This window comes from Vitis vinifera, chromosome 7 (genome assembly GCF_030704535.1).
Source record: "Vitis vinifera cultivar Pinot Noir 40024 chromosome 7, ASM3070453v1".
NCBI classification, from domain to species: domain Eukaryota; kingdom Viridiplantae; phylum Streptophyta; class Magnoliopsida; order Vitales; family Vitaceae; genus Vitis; species Vitis vinifera.
The window spans coordinates 618,801-630,725 of NC_081811.1; the positions used below are offsets into that span (position 1 = coordinate 618,801).

An 11,925-nucleotide genomic window follows, 5' to 3' on the forward strand; every position below is an offset into this window, starting at 1 on the left:
AAAGAAAAAATTAGAAGCAAGGAGATTAACATTGGTTGACCTGAGAATAAAATCCCTTTTAACTCTCCTAAATTGATGTAATATTAGTTAGCTTTAGCATATTCGTCCTTCCTCTTTTTATCATTTTCCCACTTTATTACTTTTTGGTCTGCTATTTACCAATAGACCAACTCCATGGAAGGACGCCCAAAATCCAAATTCCATTTTGCATACTATAATGCATGTTTCAAGCGATCAGAATATGGACCAAAATCTATACACGGTTCTGCTCATATTCCAAAGGTGTAAATGAAGATAACATTCAATATAAACAAAAAGTTACATAAAGTAAAGTTGTAAAGTAAAAATTTACATGACCATTATTTGTACCCTTTTGGGTGCAGTCACATTTGGTCATAAAGCATGACAACAACACATGTCCATATTCAAAATTAGGGTTAGATTAATACTGTTACAACTGCAATGACTCATCATCTACAGATTTGGATCTGAAACTACTGATCTGTTTGCTTGAAAGTCTTGACTTAATTACTGCTGAATTTTGCTACTAGATTGGAGGCCTGCTTGAACTTTTCCTGAGAAAAAGGATTCCAGCCTGCAAATAAATGATCAAAGTTAGAATCAGGAGTATGTTTATACGTATTGTGTAAGGGAGCATGAGGAAGAATGGAAGATGTGCCTGGTGGCGCATTTATAATAAATTGTATCAGGAGAGTTGTAGGTGCGGGCATTTTTGAACATTGTCCTGACATCGGTAAGAAACATCTCCAATGTGATATAGTATTGCTCTGACTCCACCCTCTTTGACATTGTCTTCAAATCTGCAGCTCAAATGATAAGGATGAGGCGATCTGCCTTACAGAAATTTCTTAAAGGGGTATGGAAGATACATGTTTGCAATCTGAAAATTACTTGATATTAATTTGCAAAAGGTTTCATTATAACAGCTGGAGGAGAAAAGGCTGGAAAGAATGGAGTTTCCAAAATCAATACCAGCATTTTACTAGATTGCACCAACATCATGGTGATTCCAATGGGAAAGTGACTGGAGGAGGCAGGCAAAATAGAGAAAAATAAGGTTCCAACTATTGAATCAAGCTCAAATATTAGATACCAGCAAGCAACATTTTGCCAGCAAGCGTACGACTCTCCTAGGCTACCCCTAGACTCTTAAGATTGATAACAGGTGATCTTACTAATAAGAGAGTTTTCCAATAATCCAGCTTTTTTCATAAGCAGTTAGTCACCAGTGGTACAAAAGGGTGACAGGAAAAAAAGAAAAAATAACAGCAGACAAGAACTGTTAGTAGCACATGGGTACACATGAAAGCAATCAACAAAATTGGTAGTCTCAAATAAAATTAAATTGTGCTCATAATTTTTTACCTCCACAAATTGGTTTCACTTCCAACTGAACTCTGGCACAAAAATGGATTTTAAAACCTCAGTTAAAGAGCTCACTTTTTAGAGATGCCTTTCTCAACACGAGTTATACATCATTACTTTTTCATTTTTCTGGTTTTTGAAAACATGAAATATTTTCATTCTGTCACCATATTGAAGTTGCTGGTTTCAATTTTATTAAGCAATTTCTGGTTTTCTTTGCAGAGGAAACAGCTGAAGTAAATCCAGAAAAATCTGACCATCGTTACAGTGTAGATATATAACTAAGGTTGTTAGAATGGATAACATCTACAAAATAGTTCTTACCCATAGGATCTTTGATGATGTCATAATAATCAGGCACATCACGTGCATCAACTGGTTCCTTGAACGGCCAAGCATCAGGATGATCATGCATTAACTTTAAATGAAAAACAATTTAATAAGAATCCAATGAATAAAATAAGGATAGGAAAGACAAATTGAAATGTATGCAAGGCAAAAAGATTTTGGGATGTGTATGGTGTTGGGGGATGGGTGGGGGAGAGAGAGAGAGAGATTGAGAGAGAGAGAGGTAAGTAAAAATAAAGTGGAATGAAGCAACTTTGCAATTCTTCTATTCATAATGACAGAAACTAAAAGCTCCTTAGATGTCAAACACAAGTCCGTTAAGTCTCATCACTCTTGTGTATCACATATAAAGACCTAACCAAGTCTGATATCCAAGAGAAATATGGAATCTAGCATGTGAGTTTGCCATTTTTGCAATTGCCTTGTTATCATTAATATATCATAACCACAAACTTCAGTCTAACAACTGTATAGTAAAATGAGAACACATGGACCTAACTATCTCTAGTTATTGGTTTCCCATTTTTTCATGGAAGTATTAATATATATTTGAAAGATAATCGGACTGTTGTGGCTAAAGGCTACCTATTGAAGAATGGTTACCCTAATGATCAAGCATAGAATTACCATAATAAAAAGGCATAAACGCGAAACATTATAAAATAATCCCTGAAGAACAAAAAGTACTTTTTATCATGCAGCAATTTCTAACTAAACTCTACTTTTGCAGCCTTGAGTATTTCATTATACCATGTCATGGAAGCTTTTCTGCTTCCTTTGACAATATGATTCAGAATGATCATCAACAAAAATTCTGTTACAGTATCCTTTTGTGAACATTACTTCATAGTTACAATTTTTATGCATGTGGGCTAAAAGTTAAATGATAATAATAATAATAAAAAATTAAAAATAAAATAAATTTGAAAAAAAATTATAAAGCTTGCCTTTAAAAGTGAGCGCATGAATGCAGTTAGGGATTTTCTATTCGATGCTCTATCCGCAGAGGCACTTGTTGTTCTAAATCGAGAATGGCCATATTGATCAGGAGTCCACCCAGCCTCCTCTGTTATCAAATTTACACAAACTTAATATCAGAATATCCTAAGACTGTATTGAGCACGTGCAAACATGCACTTGAGCAGCAACTTGACACATGATTCTCTAAATGGTGTAACAAAAAAAGATTCAAATTAGCATGAAAGCTAATAAGAAACCACAGCATATAACACACCACTAAGAGGAGTTTGTATTAACTAGAAATCATAGTCTCGCATAAGAAATTTTATTGCTCTATCTCCACCTTCAGGCTTTAACAACAAGGCTGCTGACCATCATGATAACAACCCATTTCCCTTTCATTTACAAATAAATGGGAATATATCTGATCAAATATATTCCGCATGCTAAGTGTTCAACTTTAAAGAACACAGCTATCTATTAGGCTATATCTAATAAAATGTTCATCCAGTTCCTTGTATATTAGGAAATCAAAAATCGTGGTAAAGAATATACAAACACAGACATCATGTCAACACACAAATAAAAAAAGGGGGAGAGAAGAAAATCATAGACAAATTTTGCAAAGAGTATATAGACAATGCAATTAAAACACAAATCAGCCCCACTGAAATCAAGAAAAAAAAAAAAAGGTTTGATTCAAGAATCTTGAGTAAAGACAGGTTATAGAAAGTTCAAACTTACTCAAGCCAGGAATCTCCTCAACTTTGATGATCCTTCTTGGAATGCCAACTTCATTCTGAATAAATAACTTCTGAGTTAGAACTAACTATGAAACATACATCTTAATACATTCAAAGCATACTTGAAAAAATGACAATGATAAGTATGCGTCATAATGATGCACTTGTTCAATAAAGTGCATCATTATTTCATGGAAGTCTGGATTTGTGCACTTCACCAACATCTGGTCTACATGATCCAATTAGGGACCAGTCAATATCTTAGAATTTTGTATATAAAGTAGAAGAACACATTGATGAACCTAAGTTTTTTGAGATAAAGACACTTATTTTTTGAAGGAGAAACTTTATTTTGGGAAACAAATGTAACAAACAAGGAAGTCAAAAGACCAAAAAATTAATGAAGAATAGGGTAGCCCCAACCCACAAATAAAAAAAAAAGATAAAAATTAAGAAAAGATTATAAACAGAAAAAAAGAAAAAAAGAGGTCTTCAGAAAACTCGTGTTATTTAAGAAATAATTACTGGATGTTTCGAAGAACTTCCAATGGAGGGTTTATTTTTTTAAACAATGGAACTGCCTGGAACCTGAAACTCCAATAATCCGGTCTCTTTTTCCAGCTAACAGAAGCTGGGCTGGAAATCTTTCACAATGTAAGGTTCCCTATGAGCTTATTGGTGCAGCAAGATTTTCTGAACTTTTTTCTCTTTGATAAGCAAGTTATCGTTTTTGAGACATGAAATTTGAGATTGGCATTTTGGTTTTATTAAAGTTCCAATTTCATAAAACTTACAAACGGTTTGATGGTTTCCAAAATTTTCAAGGGATTTCTATAAAAAAAAAATTATAAAATAACGTAAAATATAATAACAAATTACAAAAAAATGTAATTAATCATACATTTGTTAACAAGGAACCTTGTAAAGTCAATCTTGTGCACATTTTTAAATTCAAACACACAATTTGAATAGCTAAAGGAATAATAGAAGTAAATGATACAATTCCATATTACTGCTCTTATAGATACTAAGTGTAACTCTAACTAGGCTAAGAGGTCCTATCCAACCTTTTCCTCTTGACATATTGCTTCCCAAGTCGGAAAGAGAGACACCTATCAGGTTACTTAAAAATAAAAATAAACGCCATTCCATTGCATTGTATAAAAACAGGTTAGATCATTCACAACTCCCTATTTTAAATGTGAAGCCAGACCAGACAAATTCAGTAAAAGGTCCAGGGAGCTTGCAAATGTAATAGTCAATAGTGGTGGCAATACCTTCTGAAAATCAATTCCTGTGTAGACAATATGACAGTTCGAGAGTTGCCTTATCTTTTCATCAATTGCCTATGATTGACAGAATAACAAGAAGACAAATAACATATTAGTGTGAGTTGCCTTATCTTTTCATCAATGGCCTACAAATGACAGAATAACAAGAAGACAAATAGCATATTAGTGCAAAAAATTTTATGATCATTGAGAGAAAGTACAAATAGGATACATAGGTAGCAGCTTCTAAGAAGTAATAAAGATGATATACAGCAGGAACTTAAATGAAAGTTGTTTGGCAACGTTGGGAGTATCAAGGAGAAAGTAATGTAGCAGGTCAGGGTCTAAAACAATGCCTAAAATTTCAAACTGCCACAATAGCAAATCTCCACTCACCTGCCTCTGACGACGAATCATAGTTGACAGATCAGTGTATGGAAGCTTTGGATCAATTTTGCATTCCATAAGGATTCCTCCATCATAATCTTTGATGTACCTGAAATTCCATGAGATTCATATTAACGGTCTAGAAGCATGTGTGACGAGGACTTATAAGTTACAACCCATGAAATACATCCAAATAAGGTTCTTCCAAGGTATAAGACATGAATTCAGAAAAAGACCGCCCTCAGTACATCAGCTGAATAAACATCAGCTAACTAGCACTTTCTCACCAATGGCATAACTTGAATAATAAATAAACCAACACTTTTTTTTTTTTTTTGATAGGCAAATAATAAAATTTTATAAGCATCAAAGTACATGGGAAGTATATAACAGGCACCAAAAGGCACATACAATAAGGGAGGACACAAAAACAACTCCACTCACTTTGCGATTGTCCAACCAACCAACAAAATCGATTAAAGACATAGCACCTACATCTTCACCCACATGAAAAACTCATTAATTCCTTTCTTTTTAAATTGTTCAAAAAATGCACAAGGGAGCTACTCTTCAAACCTTTAAGAGAGTCTCTTTTACTATGACAGATTGCACCCAAGAAACACCAAACAGGGATAAAAGCAACTGCCAAAGGGCCCTTGTCTTGGTGCAAGGAAGGAGGATCTGATCAATGGATTCTTCTTTTAACTTTACAAAGATAACATCTATTAGCCAACGACCACCCTTTCCTTTGAAGTTTGTCTAAGGTCAACAGTGTTCCTCAACTTAGCCTCCCAAGTGAAGAAACATGCTTTAAAAGGAACACCTGGATTCCAAATTATGGCTGTTGCAGAAGGAATTAAAACCCCTGATTCCAAGACAGAATATAAAGACTTAACAAAAAACTTATCCTTCCTTGAGCTTATACACACCATCTTGTCCTCCCTCACTAAGATAAACCAGCACTTGTTCCACTTCTTATCAAAGAAACACCTCAACAGCTTATTAAGTGTGCAATAAAACAGAGAAGCCATCCAAAATATTATGCAGGAAAACAACATAGGCAGTCTTAAATACTACCAGAGTAGGGCAAAAAACATACCCTTGCCATCTATCTTTCTCCAAGGAAATTTCTTTTGTAAAACCCTGTAAAGAAATAAATAAATTTAAAACAAATCCATTCCATCAGGGACAAGATACTATCAGAATCTGAAAAAGGCCAACTAAAAAAAATTGTCAAACCATCAAAAACTGAGATTAACTCACATTTTCCAGAACATGTTATAGAGAAAGGCCTACATCAGACAAATTAAAAGTTCATATAAATTACTAAATAAATGATATTATGCACTAAATGAGCGATATTATGCTATAAGAAATAATAAAGATTTCTAACTCTTTCAACCAAACAACAACACCTAAGTTTCCTTCCCTTCCCCCAGTAAAGATTTAATAAAAAAGGACACATGCTGTGAAATGTTTATGATGGAGCAAAACAAAAGATTTTTATCCATTTATCTCCATTGACATTTTGCAAAGAAAAGGAAGAAAATTAGATATCAATTGCAATATCAGAACCACTCTAAATTAAATTAATCATACACCACTTAGTTATTCTAAGTTTTATTAAACCTGCCTGCCAGACCAGCATACAAAAAATCAATGATCACATTTAGATTTTTTTCCAAAGAAAAAAAGTTTTTTACACTAGATAATCTTGTCATCATTTCTTTAAAAAGAACCAAACATAGATTCCAGAAGCAACATAGTCATGCCTCCAAATTTATTGTGTAAACAAAAGTTCCAAAATTACAAGAAGAACCACAAAACCAGGATAAAAAATAATCAAACCTGTTTGATAAAATAACCAACAGCGTTGTTATCAGCATACGTCAGAAAATGAGTCAACCCATCAATATCACGTGCATACTGTTTTAAATGATTCATCAATCTGGTGCCATAGCCTTTTACTTGCTCATCAGCTGTGATAGCACAAAAGGCTATCTCTCCAAATTTTTGGCTGCAAATCAGTGAAAAACAGAAACATCACTTGGATGAAAATGTAATATCAATGGTGGAATAATTTAAAATGTTTGCACAATTTTTTCAAAGACCAAGCTAGGTTATTAAGAAACCCTAATATCTTTTTGCAACACCTATCACAAATCATTTATCTAATGTTAAATATGTTTATACTAACAGTAATAGAATAGCCATGTACATCAAGGTAAAGAAAGCTAATCAAAGCGAACAGATTCTGTCTCACCATACAGCATAAGGAAAAAAAGACGTACAAATTAAACATATGAAGCTTCAGTCAGCAGATAAACGGATAGAATAACAGAACTTACAATTTCCAATGGCATAGGAAATGGAATATATATATAGATAGATAGATAGATAGAAAGATAGATAGATAGATAGATAGATAGATAGAGAGAGAGAGAGAGAGAGAGAGAGAGAGAATGAAAATGGCCATATACGGGGACCCATCTTATAATTATTCATCACCATTTTAAATGATTAACTGTTTCTGCATATGTACAGAGAAAGAGGGTTTGTTAAGCCCCCCCCATCTAATAATATGACAAACACCAAATATTGGAAGGAAATATAACAAGATAAAAGGGGAACATCATTACAAACATTACCCAAAAAAAGAAAAACCAGAAACAGTAATTTAATCAGATACCCAAGGAAAAAAATAAGAAATTGTAATTACGTTAACACCAAATTACCTGACATATGGGCGGTATGTAATGCCACCAACAACCTGGTTACGTCTGATAACCATTACAGACTTGTGGCTTCTGCAAGAGAACCAATGTAAAATGCATAGATGAATATTTTGGAAGAATTGGAAACGTAGGTCACCAGAGAAGTCTGCAATGGCATACAACGATAAAAAGCATTCCTAATATTTGTGCACATGGTTTTGAACTTCAAGCAACACTGTAAATTTTATTTTTTAATAGATAAGAAGCAATTCTATTGAAAAGAGCCAAAAAGCGCACCAAGGTACACAAGCAACACTGTAATTTATGAAGATCTCAGGATGCTCACCGGTCCATAACAAGACGAACGATGTATTCCTTGGGCATATTTGGTAGTTGTCTGGCAAATACATTCTTCAATCCTATCAACCTGAAGAAAGCAAGAAATCAAGGAATAAATTGAGACTATTAATAATGCATTATAATCTAATGAATCACCAAACAGATAGTCATTATGTCAGTTTATTAAAGGCTGAGAATAACATTATGTCAAAATGAGTAGTTCTTAAATTTTTAGATGCAGGTTCATAAAGGGAAGAAGTAGCAACCATATGGATACTCAGGATGTGAGAGTACCAAATCATGTGCTGATCAACACCATCATTTCCAAGGCACACAAATTTGAGCCTTCCTGCTTCCTCCTGTAAGATTCCAAATAGATTATTCCATTAGAGTGAAGAGGTTATAATGCATTTGTCACATGGTTTAATGAAATTCTTAATTAGGAAAGACTTTCTTTTTAAAAAAATTTTGATAGACAACTTTCTTTTTAAAAAATTGGCACATGTATCAGCATTAAATTTATTGTTCATATGTTTTAAACCATCTTTACATATTAAACCATCTTTGCATATTAGGAAGAACTTTCTTTTTAAAGCATTGGTGCATGCATCAGCATTAAACCATCTTTGAAAACCCATTTAGTTTGATCCTAAGAAAATGCCATAACGGAGGAAAAACAAACAGTTAACCAAGAAGCTAATAGACACACACACACACACATATAGGCAACAAAAAATAATAAGGATGTTTAACCCAAAAACAATGCAGCAGAAGTGACTGACCAACAATTGTACAAATAAAATCAATATCTTTTAATAGTGAATAATTGAAATTTCAAATGAAATCTAATGTAAGCAAATTAATAAACACAAAATTCTAAGCCCTCTGACACAATAACTCCCATTAATCCAAAATTCTTTATAAATATCTCTGTTGTGTTCACCACAATTGCTTGTTACTAAACTTACCGTGATGGGCACCACTTGCCCCTAAACCACTATCCTTTGCAATTCCTAAGGACTTGATCTTGTTCATCAAATCATCTAGATTGACATTCATATATCTAGGATTATATGATCTATGTGAGCACTTTGTTATGGCTACAGGTTAGGGGAGATTGACATCCATATATCTAGGATTATATGATCTATGAAAATACTTAGTTATAGCTATGGGTTAGGGGAGATTGCTATTATCATTCGTCACTATATTAATTTTTTTAATGCATTTTTGTTAAGAATCATATCAAATAAGATGATGATCTTCTTTCTTATTTCCTGCTATTCTTAGTATTCACTAGAATTGACAAGATTTTTTATGCTTAGTTATTGGTATTTTTCCAAGAAAATCAGTAAGTTGTACAAAATGTGTCACACTGGGTCAGAACCATTGATGCAGTTTCTTAACTGAACAGCATTCTCACTCAAATAGACAAATTCATTCAGAATATTTTCTTATATTATTATATAGATATGGAGATATTTTTTTTATTAGTCCTGAAATTCTAAGGACAGGTTTATCAGAATTTTTCATGATTTTCTAGATTAATTCCCAAAGCCGCAGCATTAAAGCCCTGAATCATTCTAAAACAACTAATTATGAGATCCATATTTTTTATACAAGGATTGAAAATTTGTTAAATCATTTAAAAAAATTACAAAAATGGAGATTTTTTCTTCTTTCTTTTTTTTAATAGTTAATAAGAGTTTAACATTAACAGTCACCCAACAAAATGGGATGCCAAACAAGAAAAAAGAAGGCAGAAGGAAGATAGAAAACCAAGACTCACCATACCACAAGTATGGTCCAACATACCAATAAAATCTACAAAAGATGGTCTCTTTGTCTCTATATATCTACCAAACCATACATAGAAAATTTAAGAAGCATTTTTCAGTTGTAACTCTGACTGTTTCATAACATCAAAGACTCTTCCTCTCCTCTCTTTTTATAAACACCAAAATAAACAAGGCAGCACAATTCAGGATCATCTCATCACAAGTTTGATTGGATAAATACCATAATACAAACAACAGCAATGTCGAGATGAGCAAGAAAAATCAAACATGAATAAAAAATAAAATAAAAAAGTTGCAGAAATTGGGCCTTTGAACTTGGAACTGAAAGCCCCAGCTCCAGTTCCTCTGGTTGCTTGCTTTATTTCTCGATGCTTTCTAATTGACTCAAAGTTTCATAAACCCAACACTAGCAGAAGCAATTCCACAATAACCCAGGATTTTCTAGTAAAACATGATTGAAATTCAAAACAAATTCAATGTAATCAAAATTTAAGAAACACAGAACCCTACCTCCCTTTTCAAACTCTCTTCTCTGGCGCAATAAGTCCCACTAGTCTGCATATTTTCTGTGAATATCTTCGTGGCGTCCTCCTTCACCACAATAGCCGGCACAGAACTAGTTCCAACCGGCGCCGCAGCCGAAGAACCTCCGTCCTTCCCAATTTCCGACGATTCCACTTTCACCGTCGAATTCTCCGGCTTGATCTTGGTATTACGGACTGCCGCTGAAGCCGTCGCACTGTTGTCCAGCCGCGCAGTGGTAAACGTCCGCATAGATTCGTTATCAAAGTCGTCCTCTTCGTCGTCGACGACAGCGTCCTCCTCGGAGTCATCGTCGGAATCGGAGCCGGGGCCCCCGGCGCGGGCGCTGATGCTATCGAGATCGTCATTGGAGGTAATGTCGGCGGAAAACGGTGGCGCGTGGTCGTCAGAGGTGAGCTTGCGCTTGTGGATTGAGGAAGTGGCGGAGGCGGAAGCGGAGGCGGAGGCAGAGTGTGAAGGGGATTGAGAGCTGCGAGAGCGTACTGGGGCTGTTGGGTGGGTAGAGTGAGTGTCCATTGTGTTGATTCTGAACGAGTTAGGGTTTTGCAGAGTTTAGGGTTTTAAGGTTGATGAAGATTGAAGCAGTGACGTCCTAGATTGGAACGGTGCCCACTTCCTATGATTGGCAACCGCCATTTTTAATGTTTTGCCTTTTTTTTTTTTTTATAAATTCTTTAAATAAAAATAAAATTTTCAAATAAAAATCATATTTTTAACAGATAGATTTTGAAAAGCACTTAGCTTGTTTGGCCATTCGAGAACGGTTCTCATTGGAAAGTCATCAAAGACGTTCAGGTGTAAAAATTGTTGTTGGTACTTAAGTCTTCAGATATTGTATACTTATTATATAAAAGTTTTTAAAATATTTTATACCTTTTCAAAATAACTTAAAATAACTCAAATTTATTCAAAAATGTATTAAAATAATTATCAAATAAATCCCTGATAATTTCTAAAAATTGAGAAATTGATATTTTAATGATCATTTCGCTCCACTTTTTATTTTTATTTTTAAAATAAAAATTAATAAATAACTTTTATATGAAATATGAAAATATAGAGAGAGAAAATTAAATTAAAAAAATAGACCTAAAATTAATAAATCATTTTTTTACACTTTTTTATACAAGGATAAAAAAATTTGAAAAAAAAAAACATAAAATTTAACCATTTTTAATTATGATTTTTTTTTCATATTTTCTATGGTAAATTAAATATGAAAAATTTATTTTATTATTATTATTTTTTTAAGAACTAGTTAAAGATTGTAAGCTGACCATTAAAATGGTGTTTGTTTTTTGACTGAATAAAAATACTTTATTGATATTAACCAACGTAAATAAAATGAACTTCTATCAATAAGTTTAATTTAATTATGTTGGCTGATATCAATGAGTTATTTTAAACTTAATAGAAAAAACCAAATATTTTAGTT

General features: G+C 33.4%; 1 protein-coding gene across 1 annotated transcript; it reads right to left on the reverse strand.

The window, feature by feature from the left end:
• Window positions 1–283: 283 nt before the first annotated feature.
• Window positions 284–11,305, reverse strand: LOC100252806 (histone acetyltransferase GCN5). Its single transcript, XM_002275110.5, has 13 exons — window positions 10,458–11,305; window positions 8,443–8,507; window positions 8,156–8,236; window positions 7,831–7,902; window positions 6,944–7,112; window positions 6,195–6,238; window positions 5,105–5,204; window positions 4,715–4,783; window positions 3,439–3,493; window positions 2,682–2,800; window positions 1,711–1,804; window positions 680–821; window positions 284–595 (listed from the first exon to the last, which is right to left on the reverse strand). Exons 1-13 carry the CDS (start codon window positions 11,004–11,006, stop codon window positions 529–531), a joined length of 1,626 nt encoding a protein of 541 aa, XP_002275146.2. The 5' UTR covers window positions 11,007–11,305; the 3' UTR covers window positions 284–528.
• Window positions 11,306–11,925: the final 620 nt, after the last annotated feature.

Excerpts from the sequence above, each read along its gene's own strand:
- LOC100252806 (XM_002275110.5), bottom strand. The coding sequence starts at position 11,006 with ATGGACACTCACTCTACCCACCCAACAGCCCCAGTACGCTCTCGCAGC. Across the intron at positions 8,237-8,442 it reads GTTGATCAGCACATGATTTG|GTTGATAGGATTGAAGAATG; the intron begins GTACTCTCACAT and ends TGCTTTCTTCAG. Across the intron at positions 822-1,710 it reads CATCATCAAAGATCCTATGG|ATTTGAAGACAATGTCAAAG; the intron begins GTAAGAACTATT and ends TTTGAGCTGCAG.